Raw genomic sequence first — 26,753 nt, 5'->3', positions numbered from 1 at the left:
AAATGTTTCGTGTCCTATGCACAAAATGCATAAAATCCTTCTAATCTGAAGTTTGCTTTCAAGAATAAAGAGTTTAAATGGCAATGTCCAGTATGTACAAACAGGCAAGTCTGCTGTAGAGAACATCCCTGTGTAAGTACAGCCTGAGGTGTAGCATGTGATCCCTTAGGATTGCTGTAGCCTGGAATGCTGCTATGAGGATAAACCCAACTGAATTCAAGAGGTGGAGCTTATTTGCTGATAATGCCACGTATTGGAAGATCTAAAAATATGCATCAAAAGCAGCAGAAGTTGCTCTTCGCAGAGCAGGCGATGCCGGGAGCAGGGTGTGATGCGCAGCGGGCAGGGGGGCTGTTCTCTGGGAAGCTGCTCCCTGGGGAGCTGCAGTGCCCGGGGCAGTCCTGTCCTCCCACTTGAGTGCTTTGTGCTGCTTCTTACTCAGCCTGGCAGTTAGTGCTTGGTGGCAACAAGATGACAAAGGAGGGCACTTGGGAACTGCAAATTTGGACTGCGCTCTGGAGCTGTTTGGGTGGTTCGCGTGGGGTTATGTGAAGACGGTTGTTAACAACCCGAGTTGGGTAGCAAATTGCACGGGAGCTACACGAGGTGCTCCCGAAGGCAGAGCAGGGGCGTGAGGGGCCGCGGCAGCGCCTCGGAGGCTGCCGTGCGCGGCATTATCCACCCGCTAAATACCTCAGCCCAGGGTCTCCATCTGGCAGGCGCGCGGCCGCGCCGCAGAGCCGCCCAGGAGCGGCTGCTGCCATAGGAACAGAGGATTCCCGGTATGCCGGCGAGCCCGGAGGCCCTTGTGTCGGGATTAAACTCTTGGGTAGCGAGCTGCATTGGGGCGGGCAGCACTGCTGGCTCTGATATGGAGCTCCCTCCAAAACCCATCATCTGCAATATCTTTTCCCGTATTAAAATCTTCATAGCTCAAGAAAAGCATACGGCTGAAATGTCCTGCTATACATTGGGCTTTCAGGTGGCTGGAATAAAGTAAAGGAAGCAGGGTTTAAGCATCACGAGGCAAGTTGTGCGCCGGGCTGCCCGGCTGCGGGGCGGCGCTTTGTGCTCGCCGTGCGGGCCGGCACGCCGCCCGCATTCCACGGCCGGGGCTCGCGCCGCCGTCTCCAGGCACGCGGCACAAAGAGCGCCGTGCGTGCCGTGAAGGACAAACTCCCCGCTCCGATGGCGCGCGGCGCTGGGGCCGCGCGGACGTGCCTGGCAGCTTGTGGAATGAGCTCACGTTGGGAGCGCGGGGGATTCGCGAGCGGGCAGCGCACGGCTGCACCCCCTGCCTCGTCCCACAACATCACTTAGATTTTGGTCCTTTTTCATCTGTTTTCTGTATGAAACGGTTAATTTGGAGCAGTTAATCCTGCGGGTCATGTGCTGAGCTGTGGGCTTGTCCTCTTCTCCTTCCGTGGAGGCAGGTGCAGCCCACAGTGTTTGCTCACAGGAGAAAGGTGTTTGCGAGCCCAGGTAGCAGGCTGCGAGTCAACAGGCCTGCTGGGGTTTATTAGTGCCCAGGAATGTGACAGGTTGTGCCGGTTTCCCGGCGAYGCCGGGGGTGGGAATGTAACCTCGGGCCCAGGGTTGCATGCCTGGAATTTCACTCGTGCTGAGGAGGAGCGGGAGGGGAGTGAACATGACCTTGAAAATCCTTATCGGGATGAAAAGGTGCAGTGAGCGAGCACATTCCTGGGCTGGCGGCGCGCGGCTCGGCCGCGTGGCAGCGGGCGGCATTGGCCGCMTGGAGCTCCCACAAACGGCTCCTTGGGGTGTCCTCGGGGCATCGCCCCTTCTGGCTGGCGGGAAGGGGTTGTACGGCACGACTGGCTTGAGCTGGCGCCTGTAAATCCCAACTGGAGAGTTTTGTGGCCTTCATCTGTAAGGAATCATGAATGGGAATGCAACGGYGAGGCAGGCCAGGCCAGGCGGGCTGTCTGGGAGGACTGGCTTTAGTTGGGATTCCACAACGGATGAAACAAACCTAAGAATTTGTTCTCCACCATCTGATGAGCAGCTAGAGAGCTAATCCTGAGCCACAAGGAGCCTTTTCACTTTGTCCCTTGGTCCCTGGTGCTGATGCTCCTCGTTGTCCTCGATGGGCTGCTGAATGCAGAGAGCCCCCAACTCAACTGTAAATGAAATCAGCAGGAAAAATCTGTGTAGTTCTGTGTTACTGAACTAGAGCAGTTCTGACGGGGTGGGAGGATGTGGAAGGGGAGAGCAGGACTGAAGGGCAAGGATGGGTGACACAGAGTTGCTCTGTAGGGGTGCGACAAGCCCGGCTCTGTGCCTAGCTCCACTGCCCATGGGGTTGGGCCTGAAGTGGGTCTCCCCCTACCCGGGACCAACCTGTTCTCCGCAGTCACCTGTGGGTGACCCAGACTCAGGAATCGCACTGACAACAGGCTGGTTTTTAAGAAAGAGGCTTTTTTGTTGCTCTCTGAGGGAATCCCAATGTGCAAGCCAGTAGAGCTAACAGCTTCACAGCGTGTGCAGAGCAGCTCGTGTAGTGCAAAGGAGGAACCTGCTGTTGCTGCTGCGGGGGGTGTGTGTGTAATTGGAAAGGATAAATGCCTGGGTTCTTGAAGAAACCCAAGTGGGATTGCAGCAGGACTGCAACTGTGGCCCTTTGAGTATGTAGAGCTGAGGATCTGCTTGTGCTTTAACAACTGGTATTTAAAATATATTTTTCTCTTTGCAGGGATATAGTAGCTTGTCCCATCTCCATGCCCTGTCCCCGAGTCTAGCACCTGAGAGCTTGCATATGTGTTAGGCGTGTATTTTTTCTTAAATTCAGGTTTCTGTTAGTGTCAGGTAATTCCTTTCTAAGTCTCCACTTAGTAATTGTGGGCAAAAATGCCTCACATAGAAAACTTGGATCCTTTTCAGTTTTCGGGAATTTAGACCTGCATTTCAGGCAAGGAGTCTGGTGTCTGAGCTCGGTTCCAGCCCGCAGCCTTGGTTTGCTGAGGTATCTGGTGAAGGCATCATCTCTTGGGTGTTTGTTCCTTTGAAGTTAATGAGCTTCTAAGACCAGGATGACATAAAGTTTATTCCACTGCGAGCTCCTTATCTAATTTCCTAATGCTCTGTAATTAGCGTGGAGTTGCTTAAGCTGGCCCATCTGCCATGTTTTAAGCCAAGAGCTGGAATGACATACAGGACCTTCAGAGACCTGAAGTGTGGTTTTTGGCAAGCTATTAAAATCCTTGGAACACCTGTAATAAAACAATTCCCACAAGGCCTCTTGTTATAGCAAAAATGGAAGGAGAGCATCATGAAATGCTGACCCACCTGTGTGGGTCTGGCAGTGAGGCTTGCTTGGGTGTGAACTGTGCGCAGGACTGGCAGGCTCTGCTCAGGTCTGAGCTCAGGTCTGAGCTCAGCTCAGTGATGATACTGCTAAAGTTACTGTCACGACCACAAAACAGCATGTAGGAGAGAAGCCTTTAGGTGCTGCTGTGTTTTGTACTTGGTTTGTTTTCTTAAAACCTGCAATCTTCTCTTCTTTCCTGAGAAGGAATGCTGTAAACCTGGCCCTCGATTTTAAAATACAGAAGGAAGTTGCTGCTATTTTTGTAAAGTTCAGAGGACTTTGTAGGCAAGCTGACTTGGAGAACAAGAGATCACTACAGGGTGAGATGAATTTGATGGTATCACGGAGTTGTTTTGGGAGAAGCTTCAGCAGACCGCTCCTAAGCAAAGAAAATACATTGAGACACTTGATATTTTTGTCCAAAATGACTCTCGAGAGAAATATTTTAGAAAACTAGGTGTTAATATTTCCAAGAGGTTTGGAATAGTTGGCATAGCCTTGCTGTCATGGCATGACAGAGCTCTGAGGAGGCAGCAGGGGTGGAAGCTGTGGAAATGCCGAGGTGCTCAGCAGGACTAGGAATCAGTTAGTCTAAGGTGGGGGTTTGCTGAGGGCTCTGGAGCGAATTGGAGGAGGACAATGTGGAAGCACTCTTGTCTTGAGGCAGACTATGAGCAGAAGTGATTTAGTGGTTGGATTCTAGTAGCAAGACTTGGAGATTTTGCAGGTGAGGTTAAGGTTTGTGAAGCTGATTTTGGAAAGCAATGCCCAGTAAGATGTCGAGCAGGACCTTGGTAATTATGATGGGAAAGACGGCCCGTTTGAAAATGCTTCCTTGTCMATAGCTGCTGATTCATGTTTACTACCATTGAATGAGGGAAGCACTGAGAGGTGGTTTTGTGCTTTTTAGAGGTCTGTTTATAAACCCAATTCAGAGTCATCTTTTATTGGTGATGTAACACAGCAGACCAGGACTTCGCTCCTTGGAATGAAAAAGATGGCAAAGCTACTGTTAGCCTGGTATTTTTTACTGTTGTTATTTTTATCCTGCTTTTTCTTTTCTGTTATTATCCTATTATTTTTAGTGTTGTACTGGTATCCTGGTATATCCTTTTTATTTGATGCTTTTCAATTTTTGCCTTCTGCAATGTAAATCTCCCATTTGAGTTTGAGACGTGATCTGTCCTTGCTTCTGGCCTGCTCCGCTGTTTCTGGTCTTACTCTTTGAATGTCRCCTCACTTTTTAGGAGTCAAGATGGCTTTGCGTGAACAGTAATASAGCAATAATGCTGATATTGTGAATTCCAGCCTCATGTAATGTGCTTTAGCAGTTTTTGCRTAGCAATGACCAAGTGCTGGGTAGCTGTAGCTGGTACTTTAGTGAGCAGGAGTGAGTTGCCCTGCCTGCCTTTACAARTGTGCTTTCAATTGTGGGCAGCAAAGCCGGAGCTCCTCCCGCAGGCTTGGGGTGCTCTTTTGGGGTCATTATAACTCCTGCCAGTGCCTTCCCTTCCACGTGGGATAGTAGGAGGTGTGTATCTAGGCATGCCTGGATTAAAATAAACTTGGCATCTGTGAAAGCAGTTTAAAAAGGCCGTGGAGGCCGCATTGTGTGCAGGGCAAGCGCTCGAGTGCTCCAATGTGTGCGTGAGCTCCCGACTAAGCACAGCACCCTGGTGTGTTCTAAAGGGTATTGTTTGCACAGGGAGATGTTCTTGGTATTCTGATACAGCTGAATGAGTGTCTACCCCACGTGTGTTGGTGATAATTTGTGTTAATGATGCATTCTTTTAAGTTAACTTTTAGCTTAMAACAATCACAGAAGAAACTGTGCAGTGATGGTCTTAGGGAGCTATTTACACCGGAGTAGTTTTAGTGTGCTCATCCTGAGGGATGCTGTGAATTGTGATTTGTAGAGCAATTCTTCTGCATAGGTAGGTGTTCTGTCTAAGTTGCTTTACAGTTAGATKGATTTTGCTTTCTGTGTGTTGTGCCCTGCTCGGAGCTCATCCTGAGCAGCCTCTCGGCTGATGCTTGTGGCAGGCAGCCAGAAACAGCTCTGTGTGGCGCTGAGCTCACATCGATGTGCAAGGATGATGTCGTCTGATTCTCCATGTAAGCATTTAAGCCATCTTTATGTAGCTGAAAGGGATCGTGTGAGGAGCAGCCTTGAGCCCTGGGAGACAAGTTGCTGTCACATCCAAGAGTAGTGAAGTTCTTTCCAGACCTGTTTTGGGTGCTGAGTAGAAGCCAGGCAGCTGCCATAGGGCCAAGGACAGGGAAGACAAAATTCTGGTGATGCTCTGCTACCTGCCTAGGTACATGTGGCAAGCGATRCTCTCACTAGGGCTGACAACCAGTGCTGTTCGGGGTCAGGAGCATAAGGAGCTGGGGAACTCGGTAATAAGTGGGGTTTGTAACAGGGAAATATGCCAAGCAGGCAGTCCTGCCGACACTGCTGTGCAGAGGCCTCAGTCAGCAGTTAGCCTGGTGCTAGGAGGTGGGAAATCAGGGAGCAGTGCACAAACCATGTGCATGTTAAAGCAAAGCCTCCTATGTTTCCCTAGCCCCCTTCCAGGTGTGTTTCCAGACTAATAGCCATTGGTTTGTATGCAGGACAGCCTAGGGAATCCAGACTAATTCAGTGATGCCATGCTAGAGTTGCCTTATTTTCTYTCTTTGACTTCTAACATCATGTATTTTGTGTCAGACTACTTTTCCAATCTGGAAGTTGCAYGTGCTGCTGGAGACATGGCAGCATCCCCTGCTTCTCAAGCAGGTGAGGCATTAAGTGCTGCAGATCCTGTGCCACGTGAATATCTGCCACACCTGCTAAAGTCCAACTGCAGGGTGAACCACAAGGAATTCCTTTGTAGGGACTGCTGAGTGGTCAGCCTGACGCGTGCTCTGCGCTYGCTGCTTGAATTCTGAGTGCGTTGTGTCTTTAGTGTCTACGTGATGATGAGTATGTTCCCGAGCAGTTGTTGGATACGTTGTTCATTGCGCAGCTCCCATGGTTCTTGTGTGTCTACAGAGGAGCTGCTGGTTCCTTGCTACAGGAGCCGAGCTGCTGTGTTACGGAGGGAAAAGTCTGRCCTCTAGACCTCTCTATCTTGAGGCGCCTTGCCAAGGCAAACTGTTGCCACCCAAGCTCTATAGAGAGCCTTTCAAAGAAGTAAAAGTGCAGCCTGCAAGAACAGAGAAACCTTCCAGTTGCTAATCCCCCAGGTATGTCAAGAAACAAGTCTAACTACTCGCTCTGCATGTTTAGTAGACAGTTTATCCCTTACTGTGCAGAGGCTTCCTATTGGAGAGCAGTCACTGCTCGGAGTCAGGAGACAGAGATCTGGCTTTAGCTTAGCTGATTTATTCAGGCTATGCAGGTGACAGACTGTTTCTGATCAGAGGCTTGAAAGCAAACCTAAAAAAAACAACCTCAGTACTTTAAAGTCAAAAGTGTTAGAATGAAACCCTAGAGTTCCCTGGATAAATTCCAGTTGCTGAATGCTTTTATTTTGGTAGCATGCACTTTTCGCATCACACTGTACCATACAGTTATTTTGTTTCTGCCTAATCTGTTCTGGAAAGCGTGCAGGGTGTAATGACTGGCAGGTGAGTTAATGTTGTGAGAAGCCTGAGCTCCCATTTCCTGACTTTTTAACCTTGAACCATCTCAGGAATTTTGCGTTTGAGTGATTAAGAAGGTAGGACTGACCTCCCACCTCTCTCCTGCCAGCAGAGCCAGTTTGTTAACCTCTGTGAATGATCTGAAGTCTGCAAGTGGTTTTTCATAGCCTTCTCCTTACAAATAGCTTGGTTCTTTGCTTCCAAAGGCAAAYGGATCTGTCCTGGAAAGAAACGCACGGGCAAATAGACTGTCACTCTGTGCAAAGTAGAGCTCGTAAACAGAGAAGTCTTTTTAAAAATAGATGGAAAAAGCAAGCAACTCCTAAATGCTCCTGATGGGTACCAGACAGGATCATTGCAGCTGGTGGGTGTTAAGTTGTGTGCTGGSTAAGTCGGTGTTTCTGTGAATTTGTGCGAGTTGGAGTACCAGGAATGTATTTGCTTTGGTTTATCTCATATTTTGCCAAGATGGGGTGTAAAAATAGTAAGATTAATTATTTTCTCAAAAATTTTCAAGTAGAGGGTAAGTGCCTAGGTTCAGCTAGTTGAATTGGTCTATGTCAAGGTTTGAACGCATGAAGTCCCGGCTGTCGCCTGTCCCAGACGTCCTGGGTGTCCCTTGAGGGCACTGTAGCCTCTATCTGGGCAGCATGTGGTGGTGGCTGCTGTGTAAGGTCACCTACTCGGACAAGGCAAGTGTTCAAGGCAGGAGGGTCTCATAGGACAAATTACGTATAATTTGCTATCAACCTTGAGTTGCCTTGGGTTAGCCTCATGTCTTAGGACAAGAAAATTCAAGTCTGMAGTGAAACTGTTGAGAAGAAAGACAGATGAGAAGATGAGCCCTGAGGCTCGGTGTAGGGCTGCTTGTCCAGAGCTTTTCCACAAGGATATTTTGATAAAAGAAATGATTTGGACTTCAGAGTTGACCTCGAAGCGGGTCCTCCTCTCCAAACTCAGCTGCGATCGCTGAGTTTGAYGTGTGATGGAGGCGGCTTCTGTGGCTTGTGTGGAAGCGGTGGCCGGGGAGGAGCTGCTGCTCGTCCCCTTGAGCTGTGGCCAGGTGAGGCCACGGGGAGCCCTGAGCAGGGTCCCGGGGTGATGGCTTTGCCAGCGCCATGCGGGCAAGGGGCGCTCGGTGCTCCTTTATCTGTGCTGAGGAGATGCTCCGAGGGAAAATCAAGTTGCTATAGAGACAAATAGCAGCCGTGTTGCTGAGGGCTGGTTCAGCAGATTGACTAATAAATGTGTAGGAGTCTATTTCATAAAAGCTTTTATGAAGAGTCGGTGGCTACAGTCCTGGAAAATTACCTTCTGAAAAAAGGGATACCATTGGTTTTATCAGGAATTCTAAAAAYAATGGTCTGCCTTGAGAATGGGCTGACCTTATTAAAGGGAATTGTGTGTGGTGGTTTCGGGGCTCCTGGCAGCTGATGGGGCTCCAATGTGGCCGGTGTCTCGTGTGGCCCCCTCATGCCGGCACCAGGAGCTCGATGCCGCCCYGACACCTCTGCCGTGTTGTCTGTGCCCGTGGTGTCCATGCCGCACATCCCGCTGTGGGACGGGCGGGAAGCGAGGCCTAGAGAGGCGCTRTATATAGACTTAAGGGTTGAATCAYTAGAAGCAAGCTTGCCTCTYCGCCTTTCCCATAAAACGCAGGGTTCAAAAGCTCTCCCCTTTAGTAAGGGGAATGGTATGAGCAGGGATCTCTGCCAGAACTTGCCCAGTGTTATCTTGTTTGCCTGGTTGCTCTGAAGCCTCGTGCGTGCCCTGAGTGTGGGAGGACAGGCCGACTGGCCAGCAGTCGTTAGAGTGTGGGAGGACAGGCCGACTGGCCAGCAGTCGTTAGAGCAGGCAGGTCTGGGTGGCTAGTGCTGGAGGTGTGTTAAGGACCTGCATGATTCCAGTTTTACCTTTGCTCCTTACGTAGCAGCTGCTGCTATCAGTACCGTAAACCGTAGGAAATCCCCTGGACTCTAGGTTCACCTGCGTACACGGTCYCGGAGGATTTGATGTAAGGTGACATGAGGCATGGAATAGGGCTGTGATGGTGGGAAGCGCTTTGCTGTTCTTTGGAGGCCGGAGGAACTTGTGCTGTAGGGATTAGGTGGCTCCAAGTGCAGCGTAGAAACTTGGCGATCCCTTSGTGGCTGAGAAATGCTTAACTGCTGCCTGTTTCCATTAAATACATATGTGCATGCACACTCGGACCTAACTCAGAGCTGCATGTGCTTTGGATTCAATTGCTGTAGGCCAGCAGTTGGGGCTAAAACCCGATAGTTTGAAAAAAMCCCTTGTGTTGGTTTCCTTGAGAAATGGGAAATAGATTCCTTAGCCATTATTAACTTTGCGTTTACAAATGGCACGGGTCCCCCATCTGCTTCAGTCAGAAACCTGTGTGATGTTAGAGCCGTGTTTAACAAACCTTCTGTCAATCAAAAACTTGTTATACAAGATTATTTGCCTTCAGTTTCCTGTGTAATGAGGTTTTTTGATTGACAGAAGTGGAGCTCAAGATTACGGAAAGGCTTTCTGAATCTTAGGTGAGGAAGTTTCAAGGTAATGGTGTTTGCCCTGATAACATTCGCTCCAAGTTTTATCTATGAGAGAAACTGCAGGTAATAGATGTAAAATAATAATTAAAAAAAAAAAAGCTACCCCCTCAAAAATGACATGACTTATTAAACCAAAGCTGAAGCCTAGCTCTTTACATTCCTGCTGGGAGAAGGATTTGAAAGTACAAAATGACGTACAAATACTCAGGGACTGTCGGACCATATCCTTCACAAAGGTGACAGCTGTTTTGGGGTYGTTTGGGGTATGGATTGGCCCTTTTCCCTCCTTATCTCTCCTGTCAGGATTAGTGTTTGGAACTGTCCTTACTTGCCTTGTTGTGYGTGTGGGCTGTTAGGAAGCAGGAACAAACCTTGGAGATCGGGAGTCTCCCCTTGCCCTGAAGTCTGATATTGGTTTCCAGGTATCATGTTAACCAGTGACACATAGATRAAGTCGCTTGGAATTTACTGAATGCAATGGAAGCAAAAATTAACAGGGTCAGAGCTTCTATTTTCTATTGAAAATGAAGAAAAGATGTTGGAAAATTCTAAAACTAAGTGGAGTGTGCTGTGTGTTATAGCAACCCTAATGATAACTTGGCTGGTGATGCCCTTTCCCCTTGAATTAAGGGATAAGGCAGCCACGGGTAAGATGATGGGGAGGAACTCGCAGCTTGCTGTGTTAGAGCCAGAGGCCGACGAGTCAGGCTCTGATTTACCAGCACCTCTCCTCACCGAGGGGAATCTTCCTCCGGGGTTCTGGTGGTGACTGTTATATGGGAAGCCTGGAGATGGCCTGCAGGCTTCTGGCTCGAAGGAAGTACCAAAAAGCAGTGTGGCTTGGGAGAGAATGGGATAAGGCTGGTCCAGGACTGCTTCAGAATCCAGCAGTAGCCACGAATAAAATGACCATCCTAAAATACCATCATCATGAGCTTTATTTGGCTCCTGAATCCCAGACTGATACTGTGTTGGCTTTTCAAGCAGTTTCTCGGTCTGAGACATGACTCGCTTGGACTCCACCACTGGTCTGTGGTTGCTAGAAGGCTCCAGCCCTCAAGGCAGGGTGTAGAGGTCGGGGTAGGCTCAGGAGCTGGTTTGCTCTATACAGGTGCTAATGGCAAGTGATTCCAGTCCTGATGGCCTGTCTGGTTGGTGGTGAGGAGCTTGGGGCACCCCAGCTGTCTGCTCTGACAGTGTTGGCTACTGGTACAGACCGGGTGCTACCTGTCAGCTTTCCCCTGTTTATCCCAAAGAGTCTTTAATTCTGAAAAGCAAAGAAAGAATCAAATGTTCTGCACTCCCTGCCTGTAGTTTGGTTAGTGCACAGCTGACCACAGCAGATAGCAGCGCGTTCCCGTATGTTCATCTGCATCCCTTGTGCTTTCCCTTGCTGCTCGGGGTTTGGAAGCATCTCCTCTCGAAGGAGGAGAAGTTTCCAGGCTCTCCAAGGTCGCTTGATTATTGCTGCATTTTGACAGAGTCCTGGGCAACCCTAAGTGTGGAAAGGGTGCACATAGGCAGCTGTGATGTGGACGGGTGCAGTTTGGGGAGATTTTAGGCAACTCCTGGCCTTGGTGTGTACTGAACAAGTTGTCAAGGCTGGACATAGGTCTGATAATAGGTCTGGTTAGGTTATGTTGTGTTCTGTTCATCAAAGAGACCGTTTTATTTATGGAACTGTTTGGTTAAAGAAGAGAAAGCTAAAGATTTATGTCTAAATTTTGAGGTTGTTGTTTTGCAGYGTTTGGCTGGTTTTATGTGTCACTGCTTGCAGCAGAGAGAAAGGTGCAGGTGTTGTTTGTGTTTTGATGGGACTATATTTGGGGGTTTATTTGGCAGTAATGGTTCCAAGGCCCTGCTGTTGAGAAAATGCTGTGCTTAAATGAAGTGTGTGCCCGAGTCCTCTTTGGTTCTCTTCAGTGATGATTGTCTAAAGATGCTTTGGGCCAAGGGGTTTTTAGATGCAAGGTGGTTGCTCYGTCCCCTGGCTCCTGGCTGAGGTACTGGGTGGTTGTGTTGGGTCTCCAGACATGGATCTGCCGCGATGCCTTTGGGAAATGGCTGGCAGCATTCACAGCTTGGGAATATTCACAATATTCACTTCTGTAGGTAACTGTAGAAGGCAGCTTGGCATTCCTGTTGTTCTTGAATATTGGGCTTATTCAGTTCATGTGCAAAACTCAAGATTTCACTTAGTGATTGTCTTGGACATCACGGAGTTGGAAAGTGGAGCTTCTTTCTGTGCCTGCAGAGTGGAGCTTGCTCAGCCGAGGCCTGGTAAGTGAGAAGGATCCTGGATTCCTCTCTGTGGAGTTTCAGCTTAGTAACAAGTGAAACATTTTAGTCACCTGTCTCTTCTCACCATGATGCTCTGAAGACTCTTTGAGCAAAATGAGAAGAGATAGGAGATGTAGAGCAACTCGAGCACCTGGAAGATAGCCATATATTTTATCTGGACCGAGTGGAGTTTAAGAAAAATCAAAATGTTAAACTTAGAATAGGGTTCTCTTCCTTGGGCTTGAAGATGACAAGTCATGTAATGTTAGCATTTCTGAACTGTAATATGTGTGGCTTTCTTTTGCAACTGAACGAGCATTTCTGGAGGTTTCCCAAGCAAGTTGTGCAACGTATACGTATGGAAATCACTTCTGAAATTCCTTTCCTTATAGTAGACGTGTGGTGGGTGAAAGGAGTTGGGTTTTCTCCCAGTCCCTGCTTTGCATCTGGCTGCAGCAGGGAGGTATTTAGGTAATGATTTGACTGTGAGTTGATGAGAGCTTTTCAAGGCTCCTCCAAAGCCTGTAAACCGCAGGTGAGATGTTTTGCAGTAAATAATTTTTGTGTCTTAGTATTAAATTTTCAAGAGCCRAAATTGTCTGATTTTGTGCAGAAATAATTATTGGGGCATTATTTGCTGTGGGGAAGCAACCTGACCTTTTACTTGTTTAATCTACCTGGCTACATCACCAGCGGACTCATAGTTCTTATAAAAATAACACCTAAAATAGTTTTGTTTTTTTGAGAGAAGTGAAATTAATCTGGCTGTACGGGGGCCTGCGTGTCTCAGATCTGTCCTTACAGCATTGCCTCTCTGATTTGTGCCACTGGCTTGCACAGCAGCAAGGGAAAGGTTTTCATAAGTATGTGATTTGCTTCTGAAACTACTAAATAGCTACTGAACAACTAAATGTACATGATGTCCATAAGTACTTGGAAGTTGGGAATTATTTTGTTTCAAAATTAATTGCTTTGGGTGAATGACAGCTACCCTATGCCAATGAGATGCTTGCAAGCCCTTTTAGCCATTGTGGGAGAACATACTGGAGCTAAATGAGGCTCCTCAGGGCAATCGGATAGTTACTGGGACACAGATGCTGCCTATGAAGGAGCATCCTGCTGATTGCCCAGGTGTGAGAGAAGTTAGAGGCCATGTTGCAGCTTGGTGAGGAGCCTTTAAAATGGGAGTTACGGGACTTCCAGGGTTGTCCTGATGTTGGTTTGGGAATTGCCAGTGTGTTGGTAGCAGAGATTGAGATGCTTCTGTCTGCCTTTGCTTGACCTTTTCGTCTTGATGCTTCCTGAACTGGTTGGACTCACTGGGCAGCCTGTGTAGGACTCTGGGTGCTGTGGGGCCAGGAAACGGGCCAAAACGCAGGGTAAGTTACACCTAGATGTGCTGAGATGAGACTATGTTAAGCTGGGCTTTCTGCAGAAGCAAGCTGTAGGGACACAGTGTGGAGTCAGAAAAGTAAAAACCCAAGAAAAAAGAAAAAACCCAGTAAACTGTGTTGTTATTGAAGGGACCTTTTTTGGCATTCTTGTGCTGCAAATTTCTGAAGTTATTTTTCTGCCACAGAGCTTAATTCTCGCTTGAAAGGCAATAGTCATTCAAGTGGTGCTGCAGGGAACAAAACCAATGGTTTTAAAGTAAAATTCAGCAGCAGTTAGGAGCAGAGCTTTGCTTTTGGGCTTCCGCAGCTCTGAGATGGGCTCTTAGGTCAGCCTGTGTCCTGCGTCTCCAGCTCACGCTCTGGGAATTACGTTGGTCATTTTAAATACTGTTTTTTACCTGTTCTGGTTGGAATTAATTTCTTAAAATGGTGTTTTACACTGCTCACGTAAGCTGTCATGTGGGTCTGCCAGCTTGCTCGATGGTGCCAGATAGTGAGACTTAGTTAGTAAGGTTGCAGCTACATACATATATTTGAATGTGAAAGGCCATTTGAAAATCTGTATATTGCKTTACTGTGGGTTGACGATTTGCTCTCTTAACCTCCTTATTGTGGCTCGTGCAGCGCATGTCCCTTACAGGTAGTGACTGAGCCTGGCTCGGTGGCTGTGTTTGGCTTGGGGAGCTCCTGGCAAGCGCAGCCCCAGAGGCAGCAAGAGCACCATGGTGCTTGGCCGCCCATGGGGTGCAGATCCCGGGAGCCTTCCCGGTACCTCCCGCAAACACTTGGCAGCTGCGAAACCCCCTGTGGGTCTYGGGCAGCAGGAGGAGAGCAAGGAGCGCAGTTTCAATCAGCACCATCTGTAAGGTGCACTCAAGGTGTGCGTATTGCAAGCATTTTAGTCACAGAAGCTCTTAAAATGTTGCTCAGCCATGCTCTGAAATAGAGAAATTAGAGCAGTGTTGTGGAAATACCTCCCCTTTCGGACTGAGTGGGTCACACTTTGTTGCGCTACTGAAAGCAGATGTAATTTGTCATTAATGCAAGAGAACATATTGCAATGCAAATGCCTGGGGTTGCATGACAAGTGGTCCCACAGTCCTCAGCACTTGGTATTGATTGTGAAGTCCTAATTATTCATGCTATGCAAATTGCATTTTTCATCTTGCTCCTTCTTGTCTACATATTTTTGATACAGGATTTGCCTGCAAACAATCCTGTTCTTTGAGCCGCAAGCCCAGGATTGTTTCTGGCCAAGTTCTCACTGTTCTTTTGTGGCGCGAGCACCGGCCGAGCCAGGCAAGGCTCGGGAAATCTGTCTGGGAGGGAGGATTCATCTCGCTCCCATTTTTAGATGAAGGAACAGCTTGTGCTGYGGTACTTAAAAATAATTAAAGATTTAAAATAAAGTTTTGACTTTTGTTATTTTTATATCAAGTCTCCTGTGATGCTTGTTCCCTAGTGAGTTATTTGGGAGCAGTGTGTGTGTGTGTGTGTGTGCGCCTTTATTGATCCTCGACCTCCTTGTGTTTTCCAGGTACACTAAACCACTGACCTTTGCAGACTGCATTAGTGACGAATTGCCGTTAGGATGGGAAGAAGCTTACGACCCTCAGGTYGGAGTGTATTATATAGACCACAACACCAGTAAGTAACACGTATTTGTATTTTATAGAGTATTGTATTTGTATCTGGGCTAACATGAACTGAATGCAAAACCACCAAATGGCAAAGCCAAGTGCTTTGGAAGGGCTGACATGGCTCGTGGTTTGTAGAATCCCTCCCTGCAGATCCTGCTCCAACACAGGAGCTGGTTCCTTCTGTAAAACAGGAGATTCTTTTGTTTGCTCCTTCAAATGGCCAGTTGTGTTGAGGCTGACACCAAGGACACCCCTTGGCAGAATTTGGCTCTGTTGAAGAGTCTGACTAGGGAGCAGGGCCTTGGAATTTGGTCTCAGCCTGGAATTTGTCCTTGGGGCAAGATCATCCACAGGAGAGCAAAGGTTTTGTGTTGATCTCCTGGCAGGGACAAACTCGGCAACTGTACGTGTTGTTAGTAGGGTGCCCTGAGCTTCAGGGGGTCGTGCTGCTTTTTGCTCGAGGGGGAACTTTCAGGCGGGCTTGGAATGTCACGGATAGTGTCAGAGTAGTTAGACTTAAGTTTGGACTTGTGGCATTTTCATTCTCTGTCCTCAAACTGAGCTGCTCTTTATCACCTCTGTTACAGCACTGAGGTGCTGTGCATAAGAAGGCCTTTTGGATTGTAKATGAGAATTCAAACTCGGTATATTATTACCAAAATTGTTAGGAAAGTTGTATAGCATTGTGCTGGAATAGATCCCCTGAAAGAGGAGCCATGAACAAAATAGACCGTTTCTTGCAGATATCTTTAATATGAAAATCAAGTTATTTTGCCAGCCATATATTTGCTGCTCTGCAGAGGCAGATGTGCTTGAGCTTGACAACTGCTTTGCTGAGTAGATGCTGTGGAGAATAATGTTTTAACAGCACTGCTGATAGACTGTATTTGTTAAGTTACTACTTAAATTGTACACTAAACTTGTAACTTGTTACTACTTGCTGATACAAAAGATATTTTTTCAGTGAGGTGACAAGACAAATATTTGTAGGACAACAGCCTCTAAAGTTATTTGTTTAGCATGCAGTCTAAATAGATTGTGTCTGCCCACCTGTCAATCCGCGCGTCTCTTAGGACTGAGTTTTTTCAAGCTCAGATGACTTTGAGGATCATGCATGCTTGAATATAGGAATGAATTAAAATATGGAAGCRAATGGCAGATCTAAGATGTTATTCTGACTTGCGCTCTGCTCATGAGGTGGAACAGCAAAGATGGTGAGCGTTTGTTTTTTACTATGGACTCGCCTAGTCAAAACTAGAGTTAATTTGGTCCTCTACGGTTTGCCTAAAAACGGATGCCTACCTTTGGTCCCAGATCTTGTGCAGGGTGTCCCAGACCCAAAGCCCTTTGTGAACCAGCGATTTGCTGGAGGCCCCCAGAATCTAGGGCTGAGAGAGATGCGGCTTGTTTATTTGCCGCAGCGAGAACAGCGAGCATGTGCCTGGATTGGGTCGTACGTCCAGAGCCCGCGTGGTTCCCGGGGCCGTTATTCCTGGCACTTGCCATTTGGAAGAATCATAGGCTTCCAGGATGTGTCTCGCATCTTGTCGGCATCTGGAAGACAACAGTTGCTCTTGGCTTCTTCAGGATGCCAGATATTACAATTCTTGAATTAAGATTTCAATTAAAAAGAGAAACAAAATCAAGATTTTGGTTAAAAAGAGAAACAATCATAATCCTATTTATTTCCCAAGCCATCTTGCATCCAAGTCATGATAGTGCAAACCATTTCCTTGGCTAATCACGGGCTTCATCTCTGTGTGGCTTCTGTGAATGATCTTCTGGAGAGTCCCCAGAACATTTTTCCTCTCTGAGGTCTGCACCAGATCTGTTACGCAGGGAGGAGCCGTCAGCAGAGGCCATTAAGGGAATGGAGACAGGTTGGTTCTTGTTGCTGACTTGAAGGATTGGAGTCTAATTATCAGCAATGAGCCCAAGGACAGACCTAAATGAGATCTAAAGCCAGCAGCCATTAAAGAAAGCCAAGTATAGAACACTTGTAACCTTCCCTCTGAGGGAAAATAAATATAATTAAATTGAACTGAGTATGCAGAAAATTCCTAATACAATATTAATGCGTAGCCCTGAGTGTGTCTCAGGCTGTGGCAGAAGTTCTTTGGAACTAGGTTTGTGCAGAGAAGTGATAATTGTCTTGCCAGGTGCTGATGCAAGCAGAGCGAGGCGGCGTTCTCCAAACTTGAAACAACCTCAGCCGTATTTATGACAAGCTCTACATGAAATTAATTCAGAAGACAATAAATGATACAATAACCTGTGTTCCTGTAGTCTTTTCATCTGGTTTGGGAAYGTGTTGTGCGTTTCACAGGAGTTTGGGCAAACCGGGAGCTCTGGATAGATTGTGGCTGCCTGTGTGAAAATCAAAGCTCCGTGCTGCAATTAAAGGGATAAAGTTAGTGCTGTGATTGCAAAAAAGACGGGAGAAAAATGGGAATAGTGCAGGTTCAGTTGACACTTGCATAGTCCATCCTGTCCATTGCCTTGGTCTGCGAGGACTTGCCCTGTTAGGTGGTGTGTTCGTATTGGGAATTCTGCTTTTCCTTGATCGCAGATTTGCAGGGAAGTCAYTTTGCCTGAGCAGAGGGGACTCTGTATCAGTTGGTGTGCAATATAGGGGAACTCTGCCCGCTCCTGTTCAACGTACAGACCAGCAAGATAGTTTTTCTCCTTTCTGCTCCCTTGCTCGCCCTTCCCAGGGAAGGGGACACGGGCCATTGTCCTGTGGAGGAAAGGGCTATTTTCCTTGATGTGGGCATGTCTTGAGGACTTGATGTGTCTTCTCCCCACCCTAATAGCATGTGGTCAGAGCTGCATAAGTGTTGCTTATGTCCATCTGGATGGAAGAGYGGGGCATTTCTTTAGGGCTGAAGACGTTTGTGTCCTTGTTTTGGTTCTGCTGATGGTTATGCAAAGAACTGAGATATCAACGATAATGCTCTATTTTTGTGTGTTATTTGTAATATCAGATAAGCCACAAGCAATACCCTAAGCTGAAAATGGATGCCTTAAATGGCAGGATGCCTCAAAGATGAAGGTTCAAATGATGGGAGAGGGGAGGTTAAATGGCTGTAATATTGGGGCTGAATGTCCTGGCGAATGTCTCCTTGGATTCCTTCTGTAGTTACATAGAGTGGGGAATCCATAGTCTCTTTACTAAAGGATTTTGTTAAAATATGACAGCTGTTTGTTTTTAATGGCTTCCTGCTTGTTTTAACCTTGTGATTTTTGGAAACAGATTTCTTTATTGGAAAAAGAAATCATTATTTCACTGAAATTGGTTTGATAGTATCTGAGTTAGATCTTAGCTCCACTGCTGGAAGTGTTCAGACTCCTGGAGCCTTCCACCTGGCAGCTCACGAGTCTGTTGGAGGGCTTTCATGCTGCTGGAGAGGGCATCTCCAGGTGGCTCGCATCAGATTTTCCCTCAGGATTTTCCTCCTTTCCTTTCCTGTTCAGCTGGGAGCTCGAGGTTGCTGTCCCATTTGGGACAATTGGACGATGTTGTCTCCAGAGAACCAACTTCAGGAGGATAGATTAGATGAGAGCCTGGAAAAAAGGGATGGCCAGGCTCACTGAGGTGAGATGGTTGACATGTTTCCCTTTGGCTTGTTGCTTCCTCTGAAGTGAAACCACGTAGTGGGTTGGGGKTTTTTTGTTTTGTTTCTTTTCCTTAAGTTATTTTAAGGCATTTTTTTCAGGCCCAGGCTTAGTTGTAGTAGCCATAGCAACTCGGCTGTTCCTTGTGCTCACAGAATATTTATTGATTTATTTAAAGCCCTTACTTTTGCAGCTTCTTGTTGTCCGGGCTTTGTCATTTGTTCCTGTATGTCTTATCCTGCTGTTAAATCCCYGTTATTGGAGTCCTCTCTTAATTTTCTCATCCATGTGATCCATGGGCAAAGTGGTGAAAATGCATCTAGGTCCATTGGATCAAATTGTTTATCTCAAGTKCTGAATCTAGGATTATTGTTAGAATTTCACCAAATGCATTGCATTTACTAAAGCCTGCCTTAGTCTAGTGTCTGACTTGCTTTACACCTGACTGTGCCTCCCAAAATGACAGTTTTCACTGAATATTTAAAGAGGCTCCTTAAATATGCAGCTTAGATTCCTGCTGATAGTTCCCAGCTTTTCCTTGCAGTTAATTATTCATTTTGTGGTAACTCGGCATCCGGGTTCTAGCATGTTAGTTTAGACGACTTTAGAGCCTCAAGGCAACCAGGCATGGGAAGCTGGTCCAAGCAAGCACCYGCTGCAACTTTCCAAGAGAATGGCACCGAATTTGAGTGCTTGAGCACAAAACTAAAAGTAGTGACATGTAATTTGCTTGATGAGTGTTAGGATCAGCTGCATGTCTGTGATTGGGAACCTCCAGCGGTTTTGGTTGCACTGGGATCATGGGGTGAAATGATTTAAGCTGTTGATGCTCATGTGTTGCCTCTGTGATCCCCAAATATTTTTTCTTGAAGGCTTCCCAAGGATTTGACAATAGTTTAATCCTTACGTGCCCCCCTTCAGAAGAAAATGTTTACTCCCCTTTAGTGAGGTGCTGTCTAAGCAATGCAATTTGAGATGCTGTCATGAATATCTGGTATGATTTAACCTTGCTTTATTTGTCCTTACCTATGGAATCTGCCATCCCATATTATTTTCTCTCTTCCTGTAAATAAAAGCCTCTTGGCAGTGAAAAAAAGGCAGCCAAGGGAGGCCGAGCTGGAAGCGGCTTTCACAAGGCCACGCGATGGAGTYGGAGGCAGTCACGTGGCCAGGGTGTTTTCTGCATGATTCCTATCAGTAAAGTAGCAGAACTATTTTATTAGTTATGTTATAAAGCAGTTCCAATAAAGATAAGTGCCACGCTTGGTGTCGGTGTCACAGAGCTTACATATGCACGTGCTGGTGTGGTGCTATAGGGGCCGAGTCGGGGCGGCTTCAGCAGCGGAAGGGTTGGAGAGTGCACAGGGATTTGGGGGACACATCTTTGAATGCAGTGACTCAGCGTGGCAGCTGCTGAGCCTTCATGGGAATCGGTGGTCACTTCGAAAGCAGAAAGCACACGTGCTTTTTCTCCCTCTGTCTCTGGGCTGTGTGTACGTGAGCTGCTTGAAACTATTGCCACTCACAGTGGAGCTTCTCCAGGCAGCAACACAAGGCTGTTTGTGATTCACCCCGTCTCCTCTTCTGTTTCCTCCTCGAGAAACAACCCAGATCGAGGATCCCCGTGTGCAGTGGCGGCGGGAGCAGGAGCACATGCTGAAAGACTATCTTGTCCTGGCTCAAGAGGCAATTGCTGCGCAGAAGGAGATCTATCAAGTGAAACAGCAGCGGCTTGAATTGGCCCAGCAGGAATATCGGCAGCTGCACGATGTTTGGGAGCACAAGCTGGGCTCTCAGACTAGTTGTGAGTATTTAATGAACTCTTATCAAGTCATTTTCTCAGTCGTGATGCAGCTAAAATGATAAAATGCTTGGAAACGGCCTCTGCTAGGGTGCTTGGGTATGTCGCACCATGTCAAATACTCTGTTTGCTCGGTTTCCCTCGAGAGCAGCTGCCTAGCACACCTTTGGTAAAGGTAATTAGTATGAAACATGATTGTGGCTGTCTCAGATGGCTCCCAATGTACTGGAGATGCTGCACAGTTTTTCAGCACGGACTCCAACAAGTTTGAAACAACAAAGTTCAGGGTTATTTTCTTTGGTGCCTCTGCCCAAAATACAGAAATAAGGTAAGAAGGCAATCTGAAAACTGTCATTTTGCCCAGACTCAGCCTTCCTGAGACCCGGGGTTCCTGACGTGCTTTGGTGCTTGCTGTTCCTAGCAGTGGTGACCATTGATGTTCTTACTGCTGTCTGCAGCTGCTGAGCGGGCTACATCCCCTTGGCATCTCCCCAGGTTTTTGAGGGGACAGGCGTTAGACCTGAACCATTATTTTAATTCTTTCAGGAATTTGCCTTGTGGCTAACAGCTATCTTGCTGCTGAGCGCTCAACTTGGATGCTTGATCCTCCATCCTTCAGTAAAGCTCCCCTTCCAGTCGTTCTAAATACCCTTTTAATGTTATGTCCTTCTTTTGCTTTTACTGCTTCCTTTTCCCCTCAAGTTTTCAGGCTCTTGTGTTCGGCTCGCGCTCACTTGACATGCAGCTCTGCTTCAGCCCAGTTGTCCCGTCTGTTTTCAGCTGGTGCCAGCTTAGAGGCCGAGGTTAAGTCATTTCCTGAGGTTTCCAGCAAGTTGTGCTTGCCAGTCAAAGGATGCCAGCCTCATAACTTGCATTTCTTGGGTCCCGTTCAGGGAACCAATGTTTATCTCTGAGTGTTCCCAGGACCCTTTGGAGCTCAGCATCCCAATTAGTTGAGTGACTCCCTTGGGAAACTACCAGTCAGTGTTTTATGCCACAGAAAAGCCAAAATTACTGGATTATCTCTCTGTGTGAAAAAAGCTGTTTTCAGTCCCATTTTGTCTGTCGTGGCAGGAAGCCCCGGAACCTTTTTGTTCAAAAACTGATGCAGGGAGGTTGACAGAAGGATGAGTTTCCCCTTTCTTTGTTACTAGGTAGCACCGAGGAAAATGCCCAGGAATTATGTCTTTCACGCCTGACTTCAGGAAGACTTTTCCTAATCTTTGCTCTTGTGAGCTTGCTGTGCTCGCTAGCCACGTCAATGGGCCAATTCCTTTCTCCCTCATACTGGACTGTATTTTGTGTTGGTAAATTCCACAGGCCACTCAAAACACACATGTGTATATTTTGTTCTGTTTTCTCTTGAGTTTTGTCCATGTGTTTTTTAGTATACAAGTAGCCTTCTGTTGTTGAAGGATTGTTTAAAGCAATCACTGTCCAGCCTCTTGTCCCTCAAGTCAACTTCTTGGTGCTTCCTCAAGAAGCACTCTCTCTTAATATATTAAAGCAGGACAGGAAAAACAGTGTGAACATGAATAAAAGGGSCGTGATGTCCATTTTAAAATACCATTGGAGAGAACCAGAAAAGCTTTTCCATGTTTTATAGGGCGTAAACTGATGCCTGTGAGGATCCAAATAACTCTRTAGCCTACAGCTACCGCTAACAACCCCGCGCGTCAGGGACCTCCTTTACTTTCTGATGCACAAGGGTTTTAGCTGCTACTGAGAAGAGTGCTGTTTCTGATGACACACTGATCTAATCCAGTGTGACATATTGGGTGGCTGGTCGTGTCCTCAAGGCTGTGGCAAGGCCTGCGTTGAGTTTTTTAGTGTCTTAATCTTTGCTTTTCTTTGTTTCTGAACATTCTCTGGATGGTTTACTCGAGGGGAAAGCCTTAAATACAGTCAACCTTCTCGCAGAGGCTGCTCCTTTAGTTTTGCAAATGCCTTGGGAATACAGGAGGCCACGCTCATCTGAATAAGTTGAATGTATTGGGGAGTCCACAGAGTCAAGTGGTTTAACCTGGGATGAATGGAGACTTTTTTCTTAGCGTATGCTTGTTGCAGAGCATGTGACTGCCCTGTTGCCTTTCCTTGCCTTTAGGGAGGAGTGAGGAGAGCATGRAAAATGGGAAATAGGCCTCAGCAGTGGGGGGAAATGAGTGTGCAGGAGTSGTGGGAGGCCTTGTTTCACAAGAGGACCTGAAGAAGAGGAGAGGGAGGAAGGTAAGGCTGCTAAACTTGGTGTGTTATCTGTTTCAGTGCTCTCTGGCTCGTCATCCAGCTCTAAGTATGACCCGGAGATTCTCAAAGCGGAGATTGCCACTACAAAATCCAGGGTAAGAGTTGCAAGATGGGTCTCTGCTTACCACGAGGCATCTTCAGATACTTCCAAGCCTCRTGACATCTAGATGTTGAGATCTAGTTGACAGTGAACGGTTGAAAGATACTGAAGCGTTTGAAAGAGCTAATGGTGCCATTCTTCATCTAGGAGATAAATAACCAAAATCCTCATGAGCTGTTCCTGGACAGCGTGGAACTTCTCTTTCCGTGTAGGCGTTGGACTTCCTTGGGAGCTGATAGTGCTTAGTTCTCCACAGGAACGGCTGCGGGTGAGGGACTGCCTGCTGCCTCCCGGTGCCCAGCAGTGTTGGGGAGCTCTACACGGGCTCCGGAGTCTGGCAGGTCTTCTGTTGTGCAATGGGGCCTCGTAATTTCRTGTCTTGGAGGACAACCTCTACCTTTGCACTCTGACTCCAGTCCTGATGCTTAATGTTGTAGTTTTGCCTGTGAAATTTTTAAAGGTTATTGAGTAAAGTCATAGCAGTTCGTTCACGTCTGTCTCCCTGAATTCTTCTCAGCTTTTCTGCTTGTGAGGTGGAGACTTCCCTTRAGTATCTTATTAGAGGGTGCAATATCTGTCTACTGGATAAACCCCTAAGCAGTAATAATGTCCCTAACTGATGCGGAGATGGTCAGGGCTACCGGCTGCTGCTGCTGGGATGAACTGGTTTCCTACGCAGCTTCGGGGTACTGTCCCTAGGTACATGTTGAAATGAATGGGAAAATGCTGCACCTAAATATTCATATGGTGTCATTCTAAAAATATAAAACCTTGTTACAGGTTAATAAACTCAAGAGAGAGGTAGCTCACATGAAACAAGAACTCCAGTACAAAGAACATGGATTTCAAACGCTGAAAAAGTAAGTTTCATTTGAACAACTTATGTTCCGTGTAATTCCCTGGGCTTGTCTTGCATACATATTTGTGTAGAACTACCTAAATAACAGAAGTTGACGTATGCTGTTGCTGATACCCTTAAGCAGAARCAACTCTAAAAGCAGGATACAGGCAGGGAGTTGATTTTGTCAAATTTTTGTCCGAATGTGATTGGCCACATTGGAGTTAACTTCATGGCAAATAGGTTTTAGGCCAAGATTGCGTGGGTCAAATGGCATTCCGCGTTGCTCACCACCTGTGCCACAATATGGTCTTTTGCCTTGGTTCTGAGTTGCTGTTTTAGGGCACAGAGGAGAAAACATTGAGGTGGTGAAGCAGGGAGAGGAAGAGTTTCAGGTACTTAGCTGTGTATGAATAAGCAGCTGGCATGTTTTAAGTCGTATCACCGGTTAATCTCTGAATTTTTATAAGCATTAAGTTGGGTAGAATTTCTCTGGGAAGAGGCAAGGATCGCTAGTCATTGGATTATGTGAGAAATACGTCTCTGTGTGAGGCCTATGTCTGGTTTCAAAGATGCGACTTAAGTCAATTTCCTTAGATGACTAATTCGATCTCCCTTACATTAGRGACAAGGTGACTGTCAGCGATCTGTCCGCAGGCTCCTTGGGGCTTGTGCGTGTGTCCTTTTCCTGGCCTCGGAGAAGGTGTACGGAATCTGCGATGCCGTGGCTATCTGGGGAGATAGGAAGCTGCACGTGCTCCTGAGGGAAGCGACTTAGCAGCAAGGAGCCCTTCACTGCCTGCCTATCTTGAATGTTTTCTTGAAAAATAGTCATGAACCTTATGACTGTTTTCTTGCAAAACAAGTAGCAAAAGTRTGTGCATTTAGGATGTTTAAATTGCTGGGATTATAACAAACTTTAACCTACTATATTTTTTCAAACTTCTGTGTAGAATTGACATGAAAATGTCTGATACTCAAGGTGGCTACAAACTTGATGAAGCGCAAGCCATCTTAAGTGAAATGAAAGCCATCAAGAAGGCTATCACTTCAGGGGAGAAGGAAAAACAAGACCTCATTCAGGTACTGAAGCAACATAACTTGGTAATGCTTTTAGGGTCCCAAATACTGGCACAGTCAACTTGTGAGTTGAAAACATAACTCACAAGTTGTAGATTAGGCTTTTTCTATTTCAAAAGCATAACCAAAACTTGTTATTAATGCAATAAGTGCATATTGGGTTTGGAATGTAATCTTTGTAATCCTCAAATCACGAAACCACAAAATATCATGAGATATAAGCGGTAACAGTGGGAATTTGCTGAAGTTCTTAAAGATAGAGAATGAACCGGTGTGTCTGTCTACCGCTGTCATGAGCAGGCCAGAAGAAGCTGTGAAAATGTTGTGGCCTGTGTGGGATGTCCTTTGCAGGAGACGACTAAAGATCCCATATTTCTCAAAGCGGGACAGGCAGCCTGTCRATGCTCTTGTGCCCTCAGTCTGGAGGGCTTCTTTGTGCTGAGGGAGATGTAAGCAGGTCATGTTCAACCTTGTGCTTGTAGGCGCCATCTTCAGYGTGCACAGTCAACGTGGTCACATTTTAGTCGTGGTTTAAACTCATGCGCTGTGGCACTGAAGTGTTTTGAGCAAAAATCAACTCATCTGATGATTTTTCTTATCTTAGAGCTTAGCCAGGTTGAAAGACAGCTTCGTGAATGACAGAGGATCGCAGCCAGACGCGTGGGCCAGCAGCGTGTCCTTGGAGAGCTCCAGCCCTTCGTTACCCAGRCGGTACCTGGATGTCAGCTCCCAGACGGATGTTTCGGGAAATGTGAGTACAATGTGAGAAACCAACAGTGTATAGAAACATTGCTCTCCACAAGAAGTAGTGCTGCCTTAATGCAAGTCCCCAAGCAGGGGCAAAAATCTATGAAACTTTAGGGTCTAATGGTTTAAATGTTAGTGTGATGTTCACTTTTATGTGCACTACTAGTGTATCTATAAAGGCATCCAGCTCTCTTCACACTGATTCCATCAGAAGAACTCAAGTGGAAATAAAAGACAAGTAATTTAGGCTCTAGGTGTATCTTGATGAGGTGCTAATATTCCTAGGCTCTTTGTAATAGTGTGATCCTAGCAGTTAAGAAACACTGTGGAGCTACATATGGAGTAAGCTCTCACTAGGACTCTTTGCTTAACAGAGYGCATTTTATTTTTAGCTTGTGAGTATTGTGAGTGAAAGTGGTGGCATATGGGCGGATAGGTTGATGCCATCGAACGTACGTGGTACTTTGTAAACTTTGATTCTTACTTCTGCAATGAAATCATAATTGGCGGMTTTGTGCAAGCCTGAGCAAGAACCTGACCCACGTTATAGGTGTATGGGACGTCACAGCCTCTCTTGGGAATCTTCACTTTAAAAGCTTGTAGTTATTTCCATTGCAGGCCACTTAAATGATTGAAGATCTGTAGAGCTGAGCCTGCAGAAATGGCCTTTGTCTTTAGGAATCCCCACCCAGGAGAATGTGTTGTCCAAAGCGGAATGTGTAAGGGATTAAGATTGCAATGCTCCTGTGTACCTCAAAATAGAAGGCTGAAATGCAGGTGATAGGTTGTTTTATATGGTAAATTAGGTCAAAAAGCTTCTGAGCTTTGTGTTCCTATCCATGCATTCCATATCCATGTGTTCCTATCCATGCAGTAATTAAGAAATGAATCAAAAGAAATATTTTCCTGTTCTGCTCTTCATTTACCAAGTTAAACCCGCTTGCGAGATCAAGCTTAACTTGTTGTACGACCAATTTTGATGAAGAATTTCTATAGATGAGTAGTTACTAGATTGCTGACTTTCTGTTTTGTCCCAGTTTATTTCAAGCAGCAGTAACCAATTGGCTGAGAAAGTGAGATTACGCCTCCGCTACGAAGAAGCAAAGAGAAGGTAATTATTTTATTTGTACCTTTTGGTTCTCGCACAACTGGTTCTATCAGCGGATGCCCTAGAAATGGTGCCGCTCGGCTTTGCATCGCAGCCCAGCGTTACTGCCGAAGAAAACAGTAATCCTTGAGCCGGTGAACAGGCTTTCCGGGCTAATGTTATCTTTTAAGAAATAAATAACCATCCTGGATGTTTCTGAGGAGTGACGAATACACCAAGACCTCAGTCTGGCCACACCTGCGGGGACCTAAGTGGTTTTGCTGCCTGTTGCCAATGTCTCCCTGTTCCACATAAGGCATTTATATTGGAAGGCATCTCTCCTTTATTCTAAATGTCCTGAATGTTTGCATGGCTTTTAGTCAAATAATGAAACAGGTATATTGTGTTAATGCATAA

The 26,753-nt window shown here is 46.5% G+C and overlaps 1 protein-coding gene across 3 annotated transcripts in view; it reads left to right on the top strand.

The window, feature by feature from the left end:
- Window positions 1-26,753, top strand: part of WWC1 (WW and C2 domain containing 1) — a 58,871-nt gene that overhangs the window by 10,798 nt on the left and 21,320 nt on the right. For all 3 annotated transcript variants that reach the window (XM_026035697.1, XM_026035696.1, XM_026035698.1), the window contains exons 2-8: window positions 14,722-14,831; window positions 20,040-20,243; window positions 22,503-22,579; window positions 23,365-23,444; window positions 24,376-24,505; window positions 25,107-25,253; window positions 26,287-26,360. In XM_026035697.1, the coding sequence (XP_025891482.1) occupies window positions 14,722-14,831; window positions 20,040-20,243; window positions 22,503-22,579; window positions 23,365-23,444; window positions 24,376-24,505; window positions 25,107-25,253; window positions 26,287-26,360 (822 nt within the window). The remainder of the gene's footprint in view (window positions 1-14,721; window positions 14,832-20,039; window positions 20,244-22,502; window positions 22,580-23,364; window positions 23,445-24,375; window positions 24,506-25,106; window positions 25,254-26,286; window positions 26,361-26,753) is intronic.

The sequence above is a fragment of the Nothoprocta perdicaria genome, unplaced genomic scaffold (genome assembly GCF_003342845.1).
Source record: "Nothoprocta perdicaria isolate Ctin4 unplaced genomic scaffold, notPer1 scaffold_165, whole genome shotgun sequence".
NCBI classification, from domain to species: Eukaryota; Metazoa; Chordata; class Aves; order Tinamiformes; family Tinamidae; genus Nothoprocta; species Nothoprocta perdicaria.
The sequence above is the reverse complement of the archived record's forward strand: the minus strand, read 5'-3'. Positions and strand labels throughout refer to the sequence as shown.